Genomic DNA, 22,155 nt, shown 5'->3' with positions numbered 1-22,155 from the left:
AATCCTATTTTCCTCAAATGGTAAAATAAAACAATTCCTATGATTGGGGACCTGAGGGTCTTCCACGGAATCAGATACTGAGAGTTCACAGTTTTGTTTTTTTTTTTAAAGGTCTGAAAAAAACAAAACAAAACACCATTTCTCTCCCATGAGAAGAGAAGACTTAATGGGTACAACTTTTGACTGGCAATTCAGTCTAATTTGAGATCCTTCTGTTCCAGGTGCTCTATTTGTTTCATAATTTTGGACTTCTGGAAATTTTACCACTATTGAGACATATTTTATATTGTTCTAGGTTGGTTTTAGAGCATAGACTCCTAACATCTGAAAACATAGCTCTGAAGTCCTGGCTCCACCACCTTCTGGCTTTTTGTCCTTGAGCACATTCCTCTGCCTCTGCAAGCCTCAGTTTACTCATCTATAAATAGGACCAATAAGGTAGATTCCTCACCAGGCTGTTGTGTGGTTTAAATAGGGTTATGGAAGTGAAAGTGTTAGTGTAGTGCCTGGTGTCTAATAATTGCTCAATCAGTGTTCACTCATTATCATTACTTTCCCCAGCCTCATGCCTTCATTCCTGAGTATTGTGATTGTTTTGCTTTTTATTTTGATATTTTCAAAATTCAGATCAATTTAAGATGCTACCAAAATAGGGTGAACCTGAGTGAGGACACAGTTGGAATGTAAGACTGTGCCCTGCATGCTCATTGGCTCAGCCTTTGTGAGAGATGCTGGCTGGTGCTCCATCACCCTGTCCCCCTACCTGTGTACCCACTGCTCTACCCAGTACCTACTATTTTCACTTGTGACCTGATAGCCTGTGTGTCCCTGGGAGGTGAGCCAAGAATCTAGCACTGTGTCTAGTGTTTAGTAGGTACTGAGGCAGTAATTGTTGAATAAATGACATTTCCAAATTTCATTCCTAGATTAAATTCCTTACTCTTCTATTTTCCTTGGGGAGTGAGGAATAATGTAAGAATTAATTTTTGGGCAACCCAAAATTTTCCTTTAAAATACCAAGCCATGTTTATTTTGGATATTATCTTTTGAAATAGAACAAAGTCTTTTCTGCTTTTTTGACTCAGTATAGGCAGTAGAATCAAATGTTTTCTTGAAGCTTCGGAATCATTGGTACAACCTTCAGCAATTTTACTTTTTAAAAATAATGCCTCTGCTCTAGGTAATACTGAAATTGTGGGAAGGTGTGTGTTTCTCACTAAGTGGCCCATGAATGTATCGATATGTCCGGTCACTTCCGTCACTGCCAGGTGGAGGGTCTCATACCTGGTTGTTGTCAGCAGCCTCCATTTCCTTCTAATCAATCCTTCTGTTCTCTTCTTCACCAATTGATGAGACAGCAAACTGTTAATAGATATATAGGAAAAATCATAGTTACAAATTCTGAGGAAAGCCTTGACACACATTTCTTGAAGAAGTGTGTGAGGTTTTAGTGAGCAGACATTGTGACATATTCCTCTCCCCCACCCCATTTCTCAGGAGTCATCTTCATGACTGAGATTGTGAGAGGTCAGCTGAGTACCTCTCCACCATCCACCGCAAGATCTAATATAGTCTTCCTAGAAGGCTGGAGACAGATGCTCCCTAAACAAAAATATATTCCCTACATTTCTGTTTTATTTTTTAAATGTAAGACACAAGATAATAATTAGAGCTACACAGATTTCCCCAAACAGAATTATGCCTATCATTAAATATTTATTTCTCTTTTTCACTTTTATAACTGGAAACATGCTAAGATGAAAAATAAATTCATTTGTTAAGTCATAATTATCAAAAGTACCCTTGATTCATTAATGACTACTCTACGTTATTTCTTTAAATATGTGTATTGTATAACTTTTAGAAATAATTTAGTAGTCATGTAACATGTAAGAATAAGGGAGCACCCTTGATATTTTAAATGAAATTACAATCCATAAGTATTTGCCATTTCTATATCTAGTAAAGCCAAAAATATCTTTGAATAAAGAGCCCACCTCTTTCTCCTCACTTTTTCGATTGTAACCTCTGAATTATCTTTATGATTTTAAGTCATCCTTGAACATTTTCTCCTTTGTGTTTTAGGGATGGCCCAACCTTGGTAAAGACCTTGGAATTATAGGTGACTTCTGGTTCACAGATTCTGAACTTCTCCTTCTTTGTAACTAAGCTTTGTCTGCGTTCCTCAGAGACACCCCTGATGAGGTTATAATTTCTGCTTTTACTTTTACTCAGTCCAGGAGTGCCTCAGACAAAGGGGACCCCTAAATTCTCCAGCACAATATTGGCTTCAGGGAAATGATGGTGGTTCTGAATTTCATACTGATACTGGCATCCAGGCATGTTTAAAATCAAGAACCTATACAGAATCACCGAACTCTGGAGAGTGTCCATAGGACTATGACACGAGATTCAGAATGATGATCCTACTTGGGTTTAATATATCGTGGAGGTGGAGGCTGACAATAAGCAAACTGTGCATGAAGAGGGTATGTGGGAGCATCCTTACATGTCAAGCTCATTTCCCCTTTCATTGTATTCCTTTCTTAAACAAGTCAGTGTGCCTAAAGCCTTCTCCGGTAAGGAGTAAAGTCAATAACTTGCTTCTAGGCCTTTCTTGCGGGGAATCTACTTGGTTAATGATGGATTCACTTCCCTTCAATGAGCCAGAATTTTAGCTAAGAAATGCCATCTTTCTAGCTTCATTGATCTATCCGCTGTGTTCTCATTTGGAAAAGGATAATTTTAGTGGCATTGCCTCCCAAAATAAGTATTTTCATCTTGCCTCTCTAATGAGCTGCACAGGCTTATTTCTTTTTCTTTGTGACCTGCTCCTTTGTCATAACTCAAAGTTTTCAAATCTATCCTCATAACTCAGTTTGCTGTAGAGCCAAGAACTTTATTAACATTTTCCTGCCAGACTTGAAAACAATTAGAGCAGTGACTAGAAGGAGTTAAAGAGGACCCCCCAAACCTTGAAACCAAACAGACATCACAGGGCAGGGATAGCAGGTAAAGTGGTTGCTATAAACACTTTCTCTTGAAAGCTGTGTCTTTTCAATAAACACACTGTAAGGCCCTAGCAAAATATTTCCAGTTGCCTTCATGGGTGGTGCAGTGCTGGAAGCTGTTAGCTCGTGCTCAGTTAAATTTCAAATGTCAGAGCTCATTAATAGTGATTTTAGCCAAAGACAGCTTGTAAGGAGCTGTGCAAACTTAACTTCCTCAAATAAAATGAGAAGAAAGATGACCATTTAACATTGCTTTTCCTCCCCCTGCTTTCTTCACCTCCGCTCCGAGTTTGTTTTCGGTTTTATTGACAGTAGGTTTCAAGTTTATACTCAGCATTTCCCTTAATTTGCCTTGTCCTTTTATCCCCCCCTTGGGAAACAGGCCTATTATAAAGGTGTTGCGATGTTTCTTTGAGTTTTAGGAGGAGCGTGTTGTCTGTTTGAAGCGGGCCTGGAGGAGTCTGCGAAAGTGTGAAGGCAGAAGGATCAGCTTCTGAGCGAGAGGAACACACTGTGATATGATTATGTGTTCAGATGCAGTTCTCAGCCTTGTCTGAATACAAATGTAAAAGGAAATTCTGTTTCCACAATGAGGATGTTTCAAATTAGAGTATTAATATAAGCAAGCACCCCAGTTATTTGTAGTCTGGCCAGTTCTCACCACTGTGGTTACCTGGAAAATTAAATGAAAACACAACTTTTTTTTAACCTGGTTTGAATTTCACTGAGGTGTGAAATTCTATGGCAAACTAATTAATAACTGAGCTACCACTTACAAATTCAACATCAGCTCGGCCTCTCCTTTGATTTTGGGTTTCGCTAGCAGCATACTTTACTGCACTCCCTGAATCTTGTCAAGGCTCCCTGGGCATCAAGTAAGCAATGCCCAGGATTTCAGCATGTGTGCAAGAGGCTTCAAGAACCAGGGCACATGCCTCAGAGGTGGTCCAGCTGTGAGTATCTTAGAGCCTCTCTTACTGGGCTCTGTGGCCACCATTTTCCTCAGGAATTTGAGCTTGGGCTGCACTGAAATTTTTGTATGACTCCGACCACTGTAGAGGTGGAGTGCAGTGGGAAGAACATTTCGGGTGAGTGGGTTTCAGGGGTTTCCTCTGAGGATTTATGGCCATTCCCTCACGGGAGGCAAGCATGGGTCCCAAGCAGAGGCTTATGAGTCCTTAGGCTTTTTTCCATTTTTCATGGAAATAAGGGAATTTTACTTTTTCCACCTAATGGTTTGTTTGATTTTTAAAGAAGTTGACTGATTTGGATCAATATTGCTATGTTAGACAAAGGTCATTAATTGTGAATTGCCCACCATCTTGAAATGAAAGGAATCTCAGTACAGCCTCTAAATGGATGTACATTCAGTTATTGTTTATAGATTTTAGTCAGCTCACAGATAAAGGTTTCAGTAATATGGGATCATGTTGAGTAGACCGTATTGTTCAGAGTGTTAAAAGTTTGCATGATTTCTTTTTAAAAGCCATGTGATTATGTGTTTCTGCAGGTAGAATTGTAACCTGGGAAATATTCCCATGAATTCTGTCTTTTAGCCTTTATCTTCTCTACTGCCTCTTGCGAACATCTAGATTTTGCCCTTCTATAAAAGAAACAAGCCATGTGTGGCATCATAAGTGTCGACTTGTATGCTGGGTTCTTCTAGACAGTGAGCTTCCTGAGAGCAAGGAATTGTGCTATTTATCATTTTATTTTTTGGGCCTATCACAGTATCTGGCTCAATGAATGTTTGCTGGTTGAATATAATAAAACTTCATTAATTGATATACTAACAAGATTGTAGGTAAAATATTTCACTTAGGAGGAAAATCAATTCTATGGACTTTAGCACATTAATCATTTGTATGCACACAGGAGCTGCAAATTACAAGGAAGTGCTATCAGTTTACCAGTGCAGGTATAGAGGCTGTCTGGGGGCAGGCACGGCGCAGCAGCGGGAGTTGTGCCTCAATAAATAGTCGAGTGCTCTGCGGTCTTTTCTAAAACACTGAATAATCTTAGCAGCAGCAAAGAAATTGTTAAAATTTCAGGCAAGAGAAAGCTTTATGGTATCACTGTAATCTACCGTTTGCTGGCTGCATGTTCCACATAGCTGGTCTAATAATTAATTTGGTTTAATTAATTTAAGTGCCCACTAAGTGCCAGGGACCGTGCTAGTGACTTGTAATACACAGGTGATTATGACACAGTCCCTGAATTGCCAGGAGAGAAGGGGAATATGCGCAGGTATGGCCATGCTATGTGTAGGAGACAGTGTGGCTTTTGGAATAGTTTGAGGATGGTGCCTATCCTAGTGGGGGAATGGGAAGGAGTAGGAGATGAGGCTGGGGAGATAAATTATGGGGTTGGGGTATGAACTCACCTGAATGTGGAATTTATGCTCTAGGCACTGAGAATCAGCTCTCTTCTAAGTTCCATACCTGTGCATTCTAAGTGTGTGAGAGGGGCAGGCCAGGGTGTGTGTGTGTGTAAGAGAGAGGGAAAGAGAGAGAGAAGGAAAATGGAAGGATGTGTGCAGAGTGGAAACAGAGAGACCAGGTTGGCTATTGTAGCCAGTGGCCATTTGTTTAACCTTAATTCATTAATTAATAGTTAATTCATCTGTCCATTAATTCATTTATTCATCTATCCATTCAATAAGTAGTTATTAAAAACCTGCTCTCCAAGTATTGTGCTAGAGTCTAGATGTATGAATAGACCTGCTCTCTGCCCTTATGGGGCCTGTAGCCTAGAAGAGCCAAGTGAGAGATGAATGCTGCCTGTAGCCTCACACACAGAGAAGAAAAAATGGACTAAGAGACATCTATGAGGTGAATTGACATGATTTAGTGACCTCTTGGCTGTTGGGGGTGAAGGACAGGAGGACTGTCGGGGATTATATTTTTGGTAACCCTGTAAACTTGGTGGATAGCAGTATTAAGTAAGAGTTCAGGTATAGAAGGAGGAGTAAGTCTGTAAGAAGGGGAAAATAATGAAGGCGGTTTCACTTATGTTGAGTGTTCCATGTAACGTACAGATGGAGATCGGCAGCTATTAGGAGTTTAGGAGAGAGTTCCGGGTCTGAGACACATATCTGAGAATTGTCATAGGGTAGATGGTGATAGAGGCCAAGGCAGGTGATGATAGTACCCAGGAAGAATGTGCAGGTGAGGAAGGATAAGGATGCTTGGGGCTTGCCTGCCAGTGTTTATGGGATGAGCAGAGGATGCTGATGCCTGCCCGTGTATTCTAGATTGCCCCTCTCCTACCTCGGAAGCACTTAATGTCATCAATGACCCTCTCTCTTTTCTTCATTTTCTGTCTCTCTTGTTCAGTTAGCTCACCTTCCTCAGGATATAAACTGTTTAATATTAAAGAATTCCAAACCTCCCCTAATCTTCCTTTGACCCTGCGGCTCCCTTTACAAAGTGCTTGAGCTCTCTCCTTCCCTTCACAGCTCTGCTTGTGGAAAGAGTAACACCGTTGGCTGTTTCAAGCTCCTCCCCCTCTGGTCCATCCTTCTCTCAAGCTTCTCAGCCTGGACAGCCTCTCAGCGCTTTAGTGTCCCTGGCCAAAGTCTGCTGTAAACTCCTGCTAAACAAGCACTACTTTAAAGTCCTTATAACCTGCTTTCGAATGTGTTAGTCTAGATGGGCTCTAAAAATCACCTAACTCTACTGAAGTCCAAGGTAATTTCAGAATCTCAAACTTTTATTCAATTTTTAAAGACACCCCCACCCCCACATAGCTTGGAAGCCTGTGGGGGAAATGAGGATTATTTCCCTCTTCTCTCCATCTCCTTTCCCTCTAGGAGTTGGCCCAGGGGAGGGAGGGTTAGGGTCAAAGGATCCATTGTAAGTGGCAGGTACAGCAACAAGGCAACAAGTGCGCTCTGGGTGGGAGTGTGCAGTTGTGAGCTCTCTCATGTGCCTTTCTGTGTGTTCATCAGAAATCCTTCTGCTGAGGTCTTTGGCCTGCAACTCTCTCTGAACTGGCCGGCCCATTGCTTTTTTGTTGTGTGGGGTTTTGTTCTCTCCCAGTAGCCCAGTGTGCCTCTTGAGAGAAACTTCTTTTTTTTTTTTTTTAATCCTAACCTGAGGATCTGTTTATTGATTTTGGTGGTGGGGGAGAGATTAAAGAGAAGCATTAATTGGTTGCTTCCTGTATGTTCCTTGAAGGCGAGTAAATCTGAAACCTAGGTATGTGCCCTGACAGGGAATTGAACTCGCAGCCTTTTGGTGTATGGGATGATGCTCCAACCAACTGAATTACCTGGCCAGGGCAGGAAAAAATCTTTTATATCACCCCAGATTTGTTCCCTTCAAGGGGATACACAGTCACCTTTGTTTTTCCAGCGTCACATGTAGCTTCCTTCCAAACCATGCCCTCTTTCCCACTGCTGCTGGGGAAGGGAAGCTTCAAACACAGCTCTTGCCTTTAGACTTCCAAGGTGTGAATCAAGTGCTAGTGCCTTTTCCATTAAGCTCTTTCATTTTTTTCTCTTGAATTTTCTCTCATTTGGCTTAGGTGAGGTGGAAGTGGAAATACAAAACATAAATTACCAAACATTGTGAAGTCATGTGAGATAGGCACTAAAACAGCATGTACAAAACCCAGTGGTAGCAGAAAAGGGAAGGGAGGGCACAGCTAGTTCTGCCTTCGGGTGAGGGGACACTCACCAAAGCTTCACAGAGGAAGGGAGATGACCTGGACTTTGAAGACTGAGCAAGCCTTTGCCGGGTAGAATGGGGTTGAAATGTCTCCTAGACAGAGGTAATTGAGATGACTTCCATGAATGGAGGCGTGGAGATGTGAAATAGCAGTGTGTTTGGGGAACTATAGGTGATTTCTGTCTGATGCCTCATGAGGAAATGGCGAGTAGAGTGGAGAGCTGAACAGAGGTGAGAGCACAGAGAGCTGTGCGCACACGCACACATGCTGACAGGAGCCAAGTGGACAAACCCACACTCCACAGAGTAACAAGGAGAGTGCAGATGCAAAGGATTGTCTTCTTTTTTTGGCTTCCCTTTCTTAATATAGTCATAAGACCTTGAAAAATCCATTCAGTCTTTCTGGGCTCCAGTGCTCCTATCTGAAAAACGATGAGACTGGATGCTCTAAAATTCCTCAGTTCCAAATGAGACTCTGGAGAAGCATTGAACAAATGGGGTAAGTTTAATGCTTTACCTGCCAGGTTAGTCTAGAGGATTAGGAACCCAAGAAGGTTAGTGATTTAAGTAAAAGCAAAGAAACACCTTTTGTTTTTGCATTTTTTAATTGTGATAAAATATGCATAACATAAAGTTTACTATTTTAACTCTATTTAATTCTACAGTACAATGGCATTACATACATTTACATTATGTAACCATGACCATGGTTTAGCTTTAGAACATTTTCACTGTCTCAAATTGTAACTTTATACCCATTAAATAACAACTCCCCTTTCTCCTATCCCCAGGCCTTGGCAGCCACCATTCTACTTTCTGTTTCTATGAATTTCACCACGTAGGTACCTCATTTAAGTGGCATCATACAATATTTGTCTTTTTGTTACTGACTTAAATCTCTTAGTGTAATGTCTTTTGATTCATCCATGTCAGAATATCCTTCCCCTTTAAGGCTGAACAATATTTCATTGTATGGATATACCACATTTTGTCCATTCATCTGTGATGGATGTTTGGGTTGCTTCTGTTTTTTGGGCTATTGTCAATAATGCTGCTATGACCATATGTGTAAAAACATCTGTTCAAGTCTCTGGTTTCAACTTTTGGGGTATATGCCCAGAAGTGGAATTGTTGGAACATATGGTAATGGCATGCTTAATTTTGTGATGAGCTGCTGTATTGTTTCCAAAGTGGCCACACAATTTTGTATTCCTACAAGTAAAGCACAAGAGGTTCCAATTTCTCCATATTCTCACTAACACTTGTTATTTTCTTTTTTTTTAAATAATAATCATCTTAATGAGTGTGAAGTATCTCATTGTGGTTTTTATTTTCATTTTTCTAACAAATAGTAATGTTGAATATCTTTTCATATGCCCATTAAGCCATTTGTATACCTTCTTTGGAGAAGTGTTTATGCATTCCAGTCCTTGGCCCATTTTTTAGCAGGTTTTTGTTGTTGTTTTTGAATGATAGGAGTTCTTTATACATTCTGGATATTAATCCCTCCTCAGATGTATGATTTGAAAATATTTTCTTTCATTTTATGGGTGGCCCTTTCACTCTGTTGATAGTGTGTTTTGATATACAAAAGTTTTTAATTTGATGAAGTCTAATTTATCTATTTTTTCTTTTGTTGCTCTGATTTTTGTGTCATATCCAAAATATCATTGCCAAATCCAATGTCATAAAGATTTCCTCTATGTAAAAACAAAGAAATATTTTTATATAAATTATGTTGGTCTAAGTTCTATCTTTAAAATCCAAATCTCTTGCTGAATCTGCAGAATGTAATTAAGTTTCATTTAGACTCTGCTTTTGCCTCCTAGCCTCTAAACATGCTTTGAGTACCTCCTTAATCATCTTGGTTGCTTACAGAACCAGTCAAGGTGTTGACTGCGGATGCCCACTGCATTGTCTTTAAATGTTTTCAATATGTTCAAAGGATTTAAAAAAATGTTTTAAACTAAATGAAGTTTAGGTTTGCTTCGGTCTGCCCACGTGAGAAACTTAGAGACTTGCAGATTAAAAACTATACTTCTATCCCCATTTGTTGAATATAATGGAAAAGAGGAGGGAGTAAGAAAAAAGTGGTTTCAGCTTCATGTGACTGATACACAAAGTGATTTTTTCCCCCTCCATTTTCTAAAATAAAATGAAAAACTTCGCAGGGAAGGGAAACTTCCTCTGGAGAAGGGGATGCCAGAATGGTGCCACGTTTAAGGAATGAGCATTGTAGAAAGCTGCGCCATAGCCTGATAGCTTTTTCATGGGATCTACTGATGTGGTTCATACTTACCAGAATGCATATTGAGTAATGTAGCAGGCACTGAAATCCACACTTGTGAAATGAGACATTGAAACAGATATCTAAGCCTTCATTAACCCTGAAGTAATAGGGGGATTTACTGGAAATTATACTTCTTTCCATTGGAAAAATGGAAAAAGAAATTTCTATATTTTTTTAAGGCAAAACAAAGCGACATGAATAATGACTTCTCAGCAAGTTGAGGAACTGATTTCCAGGAGCAGAATAATTCCTGAACGTTGGGAGAATTCTGCAGAAAGGCATTTTACTTGTGTTCTGAGAGGTGTTGTGTTCTCTGATAAGTCTCCAATATTGCTAATATTGCTAATTGACTTAATCCAGCCTTGAGACCCTACATAGCTGATTACTGTTGTTTTAAGGCTTGTTTCATAGGAGTCTTTCTGGCTTTTACGTTTCCAGTCTTGGAGCCTCTTGGGCGATAACTATGCCTGTGGATTCTTTAGTATTTGCCAAGGGTTTTGAGTTTTCTACCTTTAAAGACACATAATAAGGACAGTTTTTCAAGTGTTTGTATAAACTATGTGTATATGTTATATACATATGTTTATACATTGTATGCATTTTATACAATGAATTCCAGGTGACTGCAAAGCAAATGATTAAAGTAAATTTTGGTATCTGGAAATTATATTGAGCTTTATGAATTTTTGGAAGGGCTTTGGAAAATTTTTGCTTTATGGGGTTTTCTCTGAAGAAGAGTTTACTAGAAAAGCAAATGCATATTTTCCATAAATCTTATTTAGCAGAAAAGCAATAAATTAGATATATGCATATTTTAGGAACAGCTTAAAGCATACTGCTTTGATATACTAAGTAGACGGCAGTTGATTTTTGGATTTTTTTAAGATCATGGGAATATTTAAATTATATTACCACCTGCTTGTCAGTCCTACCCATGCTAATAACTGGTATATGAAAATTTGGAAAAATAAAACACATACTTTCCATCATGTCAAAATGGCATGTGGTTTTGATCCTGAGAGTGGAGGGTTTCCATCAGACTGCCGTATCTGAAATCTCTGGGTCTATTTCCTCCTTTGCCTGGACTGCTGTTACTGGTAGTTGGTGTTATTCAATTATCTCTACATTTGAACCTTGGTGTTTACCTCTAATGTCACTCAAGTCAGTAGATGATTCATTACATCTGGAACCTATAAACAGGGTTTGGCAGAAAAAGAACAATGTGTGGCAGATGCATTTGGAATAAAGGGAACAATGCATTTGAAACTGGGCCCTAAGAGCTTAGAAATTCAATTATGCATCCGTGGTACAGGGCTAGGTACCACAGTGCCTGGTCCATAGTGGCCACCCAGTGAATGTGCACAAAGATGATCCTGATGATTGTAATCAACACAACCTGTATATACAAGAAAGGCATCTGCACTGCAGTGGACAGGCAAGTTGCCCAAATTATAGATTCTTGAAACATCATCTCAGCCCTGAAACACATCATTTAATCTTTCTGGGTTTCCTCCTTCCTCATATAGGACTGATAATTTAGTGATGCTTTAAAACAAACTTTTGCATCATCAAACACAAGATAATACATGTATGAATGCTTCCTGATAAAATGTGGTGCTACTTTGATATTGGGAGATCTAAAGACATAAATTAACATTTCCTTTCTCTTCCCTAAAAGTATATTAATCTCTACTCTGAAGTTTAAAAAATGAGAGGAAAGCTATTCAGTCAAGGCCAGTAAAGATATCAAGTATAGGATGGATTTCTCTGGCCTCTGAGCTTGGTTTTTCTTTGCAAAGCATTGAAGCATGGCCCTTTTGTTTGTGTGAGGAAATAGATCTTCTTTTCTCCTCTGGAAGCAATGCAAGCAGAAGAGTAGTGCTATTAAAACCAATTATATTTAAATAACCATTCTCAGAAATAGAGTCAGAATGTGGGCTTTTAAAAGTTCTTATTATCTCCCAAGGGACACACACATGTTATGGTTGTGTGCAGGATCAGAGAGGTTTTGTATTTCTTCAGCCTAAATAGAGAGAGGTTGTGAAGACATAGCAGTCCTGTCGCATTTGTTGTTAGTAGTCTTAGCTCTGCCTGAGCAAATGAAAGGTCTATATCAGGTCTTAATTTAAACTTCTTGGCACCATAAATTTAAGAATTCTATGTTGCATGTCCTGTGGGTGGGGAATCAGTTATGTAGTGAGAGACCTCCTGGGCCTTCTGCCCAGCATTGCCATCCCAACTTGATCTTGTTGTTCTCTCGCCTTTTGAGCAGTAACTTCAGTGGAGGGAGGAAAAAAAAAACCCCTACAGGTTTGCTATGAAAATTACTACCCAAAGAAGGCCATGTGGTTGCATATTTATTTTCTATTGCTGCATAACAAGTAACCACAATCTTAGTGACTTAAAACAATACCTATTCGTTATCTCACCATTTCTGTAGGTCAAAAGTCGGTATAAAGTGGGGGGTTTTTTGGTCAAAGTGTCACATGGCTGACACCTTGACGACTACATTTTTGCCTGAAGTTCAAGGTCTTCTTAAAGCTCATTTAAGTTGTTGTCAGAGTCCGTTCCTTTCAGACATAGGACCAAGATCCTTGTTTTCTTGTTGGTTGTTGGCTGACGACTATTTTCAGCTCCTAGAGGCTGCTCTTGGGTCCTAACCACATGGTCGTCCACATACTAGGGTGTCTGTTCCTTTGAAGGCCAGTGGAACTATCTCTTAAGGGCTCATCTGTATAGGTGAAGTCCAGCATCCTTTTGATGAACTCTAAGTCAACCGATTTCTGAATTTAATTACACCTGCCAAATTCCTTCACCATTGCCATACTTGAGGCCTTTATTGCAGCGGGATAAAATAAACATCTCACTCATCAGCAGGAAGGCTACAGAGCTAATTATCTCTAATCATGAGAGTGATTCTCCATGGTGCACACTGGCTCTACTCCTAAACGGAAGGGATCGTGCATGGCATGTACAACAGGGGGACAGAAATCCTGGAGGGTGTTAAGAATTATGCTTAATGCTGGTAGTATGCTTACATTTGGGGATTTGGGGTCTTTAGATACAGCCTTTGTGAAAGTCAAGGTTCTGCTGGAATTGCCATGAGTCTATTCCCATGTTTTCCTGGATTCTTCATTCTTCACTTAGTCCTGGGCTCTCCTGGAGAACCAAGAACTGGAAACATGCTGAATCCTTTCTGTTCCTAGAGGCTTTACTTAGGCTGTTAGCCTTAGGGGTTCAGGTTTGGGGTGACCTTCTGGGAGCTCACTCATGAAGGGATCTATATTCTTGGTAGAATACCCATCTCTGTATTTAGTGTTTCTTAAAGCTGGGGCATGTCTGATGCCAACACAAAGGCTGGGAGAAAAGTTACTTTGTCTGGTTTGTATCTTTGGATCCAAAGAATTGGTGCGAAGTCACCTCAGGCCCTGAAAAGTGTCGTCAGTTCCTTGCCTTTGTGAGCTGTGGGCATAATTCCCCCCGAAAGAGGCAGGAAAAGGAGAAAGAGAGAGGGGACTACTAAGGGCAACCCAATTTGTTTGTGTTAATCAGAGACCTACCCACTTTCCTAATTGATTGTTCACTACAAAGTAGCTTCATGCTTCTTTAGCCTGGGAGCTAAATGTAATCAACTTTTGTGTGTTTTTGTAAAAAGAAAAAAATTTTTTTGCCCTTGAGGAGATCATTATTTCTATTGTATGACGATGGTAGCCCAAACATTAAAAGTAATTAGAGCAGATGGCAGTGCATACTTCTATTGTAAAATACACTGGTGCTTAAAAACTGGTTTTCATTCTCTGGCTTCCTCTTTTTCTTTCTGCAACCGCATATTCATTGTGCTTCCTTTTAGGTATAAAGAGGAGGAAAAAAAAGGAGAAAGAAAAGGAAAGGTTTCCCTGGTGTATGAAACTGAGGAGCTGTCAAAGGTTCATAGCAGGGAGAGTGCGCTCCCGTGTATTCAATCACTAAAATTAAGTGTTTTCGAAGGCGGTGCAGTCACGGGTCCATTGCATGGGGAAATAACACGCTGTAGTCCATCACTTAAAATGTTAACCTTGTCTCTTACTGGTGACTGGGAACAGAAACACATGCTCCGTGCTCGCTGGTTAAATGGCAGTGTGTCAGTTCTGTGGAAAAGGCTAGCGTGTATCTGTCAATCTTCTGATTTGGCTCTATGTGTGTACGTGTGCAAGGACCTGTGTGTGGCATGCACACACACACAACATGTGCCCACATTTCCAATTCTCTTTATGTAGCCTTCAGAGACCTGCTTTATTGCTTACTGGAAAATGAGGAGAATTAAACCAGTTTCCTGTGTTTCATGTATATCTTTTACTAAAATGCCCTTGCTTATCAGTCCTCAAACTCTTAGGTAGCTACATTACAATTATCTATTTTTAATTATAGAAAGTTTCATTTTGAACCTGAGCAAATTATAGATAATTGGGCAATATCAATTCTTACTGATAGCATGAATTGGAATATACCAGGAACCAGCAAAACTTTTCTATAAAGATCCAGGTAGTAAATATTTTAGGTTTTGTAGGCAATATAGTCTCTGTCACAAACAGAGAGCAGCCAAGGACAATATGTAAATGAATGGTCAAAATCATATTCCAATAGAAATTTATCAAAACATTGGGTGGGCCAGGTTTAAGCTGTAGTTTGCTGACCCTGTTGTATACTATTGAGCATGTTACATGGTTCTTTTCTCTATGACATATGAAGAACTTGAGCCCTTTAAGCAGTGGGATAAAATGAATGTCCCACTGCATCAGCAGGAAGGCTACAGGGCTGTGCAGTCTTACTTCCTTCATGCTGGCCACCCTTGTCTCCTTGCTGACCCCTCGGCACTGCAAGTGGGCTGCTTCCTCAGGCCCTTCCCCAGACAGCCTCTGGCTCACCCTCCAGATCTCTGCTCCAATCCTTCATCAGAGGTGCAGTTCCTGGTCACTTGCTATAAATAGCTCCTCCAACCCTGGCACTTGTGGTTCATTTCATTTTCCTCTCCCCCTCTCCACCCCCAGAGTGCACTATCTGTTTTATTTGACTGCTACTTCTCTAAAATATAAGCTCCATAAGGTCAGGGATTTGTTTTGTTTTGTATGGTAACCGATGCCTGGAGGGTAGTGGTTTCTCAATTAGTGTTTGTTGCATTCATAGACCCATTTTTGCCACAGTTCAAGGCAAGAAAAGAGTTTGTGATTATTAAGTGAGATAATATCTGTTGACTGTACTCAAAAACTGTTAGCCGTTATTATTTTATTTGTTTTAAAATTTTATTTATTTATTTTTAGAGAGAGGGGAAGGGAGGTAGAAAGAGATTTGGAAAGAAACATTGGTGTAAGAGAGGAACATCTGTCAGTTGCCTGTCATAGGCACCCTACCCAGGAACCAAACCCAACCCACAACCCCTGTATGTGCCCTGATCAGGAATTGAACTGACAACCTTTTGCTTTGTGAGATAACATCCAACCAAATGCATCACTCAGGTTGGGGTGTGTTAGCCATTATTATTAATTAAAAAAATTAAAACCATTTAAACTTTAAAGTGGACAGGGTAATGTGTATGTTTTTCAGTTGTGAGTACTAGTGATGCTGTAAGTATAATGTCTAGGTGTTATTATCATTATTTTCTCCAATAGATGAAATAATAATCAGGCTTATAATTCGAACAGACATTGTTAAAAGAGATTTGAAGATTCAAATGGAAGGAAAGATAAAGAAAGTTTCTGTAAATTTGTTCTGTTTGAAGACTGCGATAGTCTCCTGAAGCGCATGAGTACTAACATAACTTACATGTGCGAAACACTGAGCTAATGTCAATGTTCTCTGAGAAATCACAGAGTATAAGATGTGTATAGAACAGAGAAATGAGATAGTGAATTGCCTGATTTTCTGATGGGGACAAAGGGTAAGCCTGAATCAGGTATAAGTTCTCCTGCAAAAGGCATTGTTGACATTTCTTTGAGTAGTCAACATTCTGGGCAGTATGGAAGGACTTTCTCATATTATCTCATAATTGTGAGGGGTTTATAAGCACTGAAAAAAGAAAGTGATCACTTAGAGCTAGCATGAGCTCAGTAGGAACAAATTATGCCAAACTAATTTAATTTCCTTTTTGTTCCCTAAGGAGTTATTAGATTATAGGTCAGGGGCTCTATTTGTAATCTTGGATTTGTAGATGTTTGACTTTTCTACAATGAGCAATTTTTTTTTGTTTTATAATCAGCTAAAATGATCGCAGCCTGTGTTAATTTATCTGTAGTGTCCATATTTTTTTTTAAAGGTGATTAATGTACTGGATTCCATCTGTAAGGCAGTTTCTACCAGGGTCAGCCATGTAATCCTCTGAACTCCCATAGCACCTTGGTTATGCCTTTAATTATTGAATTAATCATGGCTTTATATTAATTATCTTGGTATTTGTCTTTTTCTCAATGATAACATGAGCACCTGAAGACAAGGATGAGGTCACATGTATCTGAGAGAGAGATGCCTTTACATTAGTTCAGACATAAAAGATTTGGGATTTTAATTGGCCAACAATTTTAACATCACCCAACATTATAATGCTATTATTAAAATTGCCAGGACTATTAGCTGGGAGAGCAAATGTTATTTAATAAATGATGTGATGATAGTTAACTATTTGGGGGAAAAACAAAAGCTAAAAAAGAAAGGAAAATTTCCCACTAACATAAATTCTTAATTAGGTGAGGATTAACATGCAAATATAAAACCTATGAATGAAGAAGAATGTACCAGTGACATTTATATAAGAAGGAAAAATGGGCATCCTATGCATAAACTAACAGAGGATGTCACAAAAGAAAAGATGAATATGTGATTTTATAAAAACATTTCTATGTAAAAACACTGAAAAAAGTTAAAAACAATGATCAGCTTCTTATCAAATATTTTTAGTTATTAAAATGATATTTTAAATTATGGCATAGTAATCATGAGCCCAGGTAAGAGCTGACCTTCTTCACTCAAACATAGTTTGGGGGGTACCTACTCCATACAAGCCATTGCTGTACGTACTAGGGATACAGCAGAAAACCAAGGAGCTCTCATGAAACATTCTGCTGGAGGTTGATTGACTACAAACAAATATATCATGCTTCAGCAATGATAAGTGCTATGGAGAAAACAAAGTGTTGGGGTTGAGAGAATGTCCGTGACAGAGACCTGTCTTTTCCTGTTTCCAAGGCTATCACGCTGAAGAAGAAGGCATTCTGGTGAGGTGTCAAAACAGTCCTTCCTTGTCTTTGTCATCCAGGAAGCATTTTGGCTAGAAAGATGCCCGTGTTCTACCTCCTCCACCACCCCGGCTTAACATATACGCTCACAAAAAGGTCTTGCCTGGTGTTGCAACTTGCTGATCACTGACTTCTTTCAAGATAACTCTGGTAGTGTTGCTAATACATTTAAGGTGACATGTGAGATTTGCAGACACTGCACATTCCTTAAAGTTTAGAGAAGTGCTGACATGCAATAAAAAGAAAACAAATTGCGTAAGCCTCCTAGCTGAGGCAGGAGAGTTTTTGCTTGTATTTTATTTTTTGGTTTATTTGGGCTGCATATACTGAGGTAAAGATGAGGGCATGTTCTGGATAATTTCTACATCCACCTCCACATGCACATGGGGAAATGATTTTCTTTATCTGCAGAATGGTAGCGAGTGATTAATTTATCTCAAAGAAAGAAACTAAAGCTAAAGACTGAATGCCATGAGTACTAGAGTGGAAAGAGCTTGAAGCATAGTCAGTGGAAGCAAAACCTACACTGACCTGTAAGCTGGGCTGACGACACGGAGCATGACTTTCACCAAAAACAGCACATTATTGTCAACTGAGAGGCCCTCAAATATATTGACAAGATGTCTTATATCAATGCTGTTAACACTTTTTTTTTTTTACTTGAATGGATCAGGGTGATAGGTATTGGAGGATAAAGATCTTGGAAAGTGAACCATCCCCACTGTTTCAGGGGCCATTGCCCTGTGAAGGCAGTAATACTATCAGCATGTCAACTCTGAAAATGTAACAGAGCTAAAATTCTTATGGCATGTCCATGTAATCATGGATTCACTGACAACTTGCAATTATGGAGATACATTGCTCTTCTACTCCCCAGCTAGCTGTTAGGTAGTTGAGGATGTGTGAATTTTCTGGGACTTTAATATTTAGCCAATCATAAACTAAAGCATGAATCATCAATAAAAATGTATACCTTTCAAGATACCTTTATTATACAAAGGAGGAATTTTGGCACAAGAAAGCTTAGATCTCTTGAAACTTAATGCTTTATATTTATCTTCTTTTGGAATTTACCACACTGAATAGAGAAGGCTAAGGTGAAGAAAAAAATTGGTGGAAGATTTCATAGGGAAACTGAATCTGAGTTCTCAGGTTTTAATTTAGATACAGTCATCATCATTTGGTTTAAATTTAAATAAGGTTTGAAAAGGAATGTGAAATGATATGGGCTAAATCCAATGGATAAGGAGACCTATGTGATATAGCATTTATAAGTATTATAGGCCTTATCACCTATTTGTCCATCTATTGTGTCAGGAAGGTGCTTTTGTGTGTGTCTTTGCGTGAATATCTATAAATGGGTGCATGAGGTTAGCAGGTAGATGATTTATTTAAGAAATTGCAGCATTGATTTTTACTGTGCACTTATTATGTGCCAGACACTTTTTAGGGGATCAGGAATATAGCAATAACCAAAACGAAGTCTCTGTTTTTCATTTGAATAAGCTCAATATATGATAAACACATCAGGAATTACATGCTATGACACCTGAAGCAGTATTAGGGCAGAAGGAGTGATTGGAGATATATTTTAATAAGGAGACAGGGAAGGAGGTGTTATTTGAGCAGAGACCTGAATGAAGTAAGAGAATGAGTTATGCAGATATGAGGGCTATTTTGTGAGGAGCATTCCAGAAGAGGCCACCATGAATAAAAAGATTGCTCTGCATGAGTCCAATCTGTTTCCACCCTTGTGACCTTTGACGCATCAATTAAATTCTTTGAGATTTTGCTTTCTCAACTGGACAGAGGACATATCAATATCTGCCATTCTTATCTGCTGGGTTGGGGCTGAGTACAGCAAACTGAGTACAGTTTGAAGGTTGACTGGCCAAGCCAAAAGGCAGCAAACGATACAGACACATGTTTCAGAATAAGGGAGAAAGTCTTTAAAATTCACTTAGAGCTAGCAACAGGCATCAGTGCTAGTTGTTAAGTCATAAATGTTCTCAAACTAATTAATGGAAGACATCATGGAATGGTCTTCCTTTGACCCTCTAATATCTAATTAATGTCTAGTTGCTCCAGATCTTTCTATTGTGATTTCCATCATGAGCCCTGGTTTTCTTTGCAGTTCTGTAGTTGAGTTATAGATCTGACTGCCAGGTTAATGTCTCAAAGAGAGTTATGCCACTGAATTCTTCAAACTTCTTACAGCTTATCCACACATATCCCACTTGTTAGTCTTCCTTAAGACCCTGAAATTAAGGTTTGAAAGAAACTCCCTGGTTCCTTTTTCAGATCGATTCCCCTCCGTGGTAGCCCTTGCCGTGCTCTGGTCCTCAAACTTTGAAGCAGAATTGTCATCTGAGGGGATCACTAACATGATAGTTTCCTGGGCCCACCTTAAACAGCTCTAGGCTGAGAGACTGTCAACATCATCTTTGAAATGAAGGGACAGGATTTCTCTAGGATCCTTTCTATCTCTGACTGTATAGAAACCCAAACTTTTTAAAATGCCCTTTTATGGTGAACTCAGGGCTCACATTACCGATGATCTGGTTCATCCTTCTCTGCAGCTGACTTTATTATTTTGATCTCATTCAGTCATTTGCACCTTCTTATCACTTTATTCCAATCCAATCTCCTCCTATTTGCCTTCCTTTTCTCCTTATGGAGTCTCTGAAAGTCAATTAAAGGATTATAAGAATGTATACTATATAGCCTTTTGGGAGCACTTTTTGTAATTTTACCTCCCTATACCTAGTGTCAGTGTAAAGTGAGCAGAGAGCTGAAATTCTCTGCTGCTTTTAGAGCCTATGGACGGCATGGTGGGGGCAAGGTTCATGCAGATCATCACAGTGCTCACGTGCCACACGCCCTTCTTTCTGTGATACTGGGCTGCTTATAACTATGTCTTATGTTTTTCTGTCTCTTAAATTGATATGAGTCACTGACTTATATTCTCCTTTGTAGGTGTAAAAAAATAAAAAACATCCTGCTTTTCCTTATTTGGTGATTGGGTTAGGTATAGAACTTGTGACTGTTGAGCTGGGCATTAAGTACACACTCCTGGAAAATCCACTGGTTCTTCTGGCAACACATTTTTCCATTTTTCTCTCAGAAATACTCCAGGGCACTATTTGCTGTGTAGGTGTAGTTATTGGTATTATAAACATGCCTTCTCTTCTTAATGATCTTCTCCCATCTGCTTCTAACACCTCATGAGAGGACCTTCTAGGCAGTTATTTTATAGGAACTCAGACTTCACATTTGGTTGGAATCTGTGTGGGAAGAAGGACTGTGTGGCGAGAGGCACACACATGTTATATGTGTTACCTTGAGGGGGATCACCTTCTCTATTCTCATTTCATTATATTTATTATCATTATGGTTCCATAACTGCTCAAGACATTTAGATATAATCTCAGCCTCTTGCATGAGCCAAATACTGCTTTCTGTGGTTTTAATTCTCTTCTTTTGAAAAACACACGATTTCCATGTGACCATAAATAGGAAAGCTCAGAGTTCTGAGAGGGAGTCTGAAACCGGATGGGGAGGAGGTGCCTCCTCCTCTGGGCTCCTCACTGTCTTGTCCCTGCTCCTCACTCAAAGGTTCAGGGCTGTCACCTGTAGTTGGCTGGCATTTCACCTGTGCACAGGCTTTTTCAGCACTCATGCACCAAGCGCGGAGGGAAAGGCAGTTCAGTAATATCAAAACAGGTAGAGTGTGGGAGGATGGATCTAAGCACTTAGGAAGAAGAATGTTCCTATAAAAAAGAGATGCTTGGCTGTATAGCCAGTGAAAAATTATACCAGTCACATAAAGCAAAATGCCACCCATCCTGCAGAACATTTTAATTCTCTCTATTTCAGGCTATTTATGACTTTTTGTCCAACACTCAATACACATCTGTAAAAATAAAAAAAATGGAATCTACCTTATCTCTTTGGTAGAAGGGGCTTTGTGCTGGGAAGAAAGGGTAAGGAAACATTACAAGCATGTCTTGGGAGGATGCCAGAGGCACTTCCAGTATAACTCTGCTCTTCCATGTTTTTCCTCTTTGATTTAGTTGTATGAGAAAGAGGGGGTGGCTAATTATATTAAGACATTTAAAACTATATTTAAATTTTAGTGTAAGGAGTTTCTATCTTGATTGATTTCCCATACTATCCTGCTTTAAAACAAAATAACAAAACTGTTTTCCAGGGCAATGTTTCCTTTCATTTCTGCCAGAGGTGGTCAAGGGCTCACAGCTGGTTTCCTGAGAGAGTGCCACAAGATGGCGACAACGTCACGGTGGAGAAGGGCCAGCTGCTCCTGCTAGACACCAATACAAGCATCCTCAACTTCGTGCACGTTAAAGGTCTGTGTAGTTTGGAGACCGGTGATGACATTAGCATATGTAATCCTATCACTTTTAGGGGAAAGGAAGGAGGGTAATTTTTTGGATAAGTTTCAGCACTTACTGACAATTTATTCTGGGACCAAACTGAGATTTTACTATGACAGGAAGAAGTGGTCATAAGGTTCAAAATGAAAACACGTTCTTTGGACTCTTATGAGCACAGAGCTTGATTATTTTAATTTTTATATACAAGGAAGTTACTAGTGTTCTTAAAGAATATGCTTTTTTATTCCAGCACTTTGTAGTCATGCTTGTCCAGGGCAGCCCCCACAATATAGCAAAATGCTCTGAAATCGGTTAATGCTGCTGCCTTTGAAATTCCCTGCCAAGAAAGCTATGTTTTCTTGCTTTTACCCTGTTGTGGTTTTGACTTCCTGGTCCCATGGAAAGTCATATAAATAGGCTTCCTTATTGCAAAACTGGCCTCATAGCTCTAGGGTCTGGGAAGTTGGAAGAGACTAAGAATTCAAATTTCAATTCCTTCACCACATCATCAAGTGACTAACCAGC

At 39.4% G+C, this 22,155-nt stretch overlaps 1 protein-coding gene across 1 annotated transcript in view; it reads left to right on the top strand.

Annotated features, from left to right (window-relative positions):
- Positions 1 to 22,155, top strand: part of PKHD1 (PKHD1 ciliary IPT domain containing fibrocystin/polyductin) — a 433,649-nt gene that overhangs the window by 110,684 nt on the left and 300,810 nt on the right. The window contains exon 35 of the mRNA XM_054569476.1: positions 21,447 to 21,603. Within this exon, the coding sequence (XP_054425451.1) occupies positions 21,447 to 21,603 (157 nt within the window). The remainder of the gene's footprint in view (positions 1 to 21,446; positions 21,604 to 22,155) is intronic.

Source organism: Pteronotus mesoamericanus, unplaced genomic scaffold (assembly GCF_021234165.1).
Source record: "Pteronotus mesoamericanus isolate MK-2021 breed Mesoamerican mustached bat unplaced genomic scaffold, CSHL_Meso_final contig_20, whole genome shotgun sequence".
In the NCBI taxonomy this organism is placed as follows: Eukaryota; Metazoa; Chordata; class Mammalia; order Chiroptera; family Mormoopidae; genus Pteronotus; species Pteronotus mesoamericanus.
This window is presented reverse-complemented; position numbering and strand designations above follow the sequence as displayed.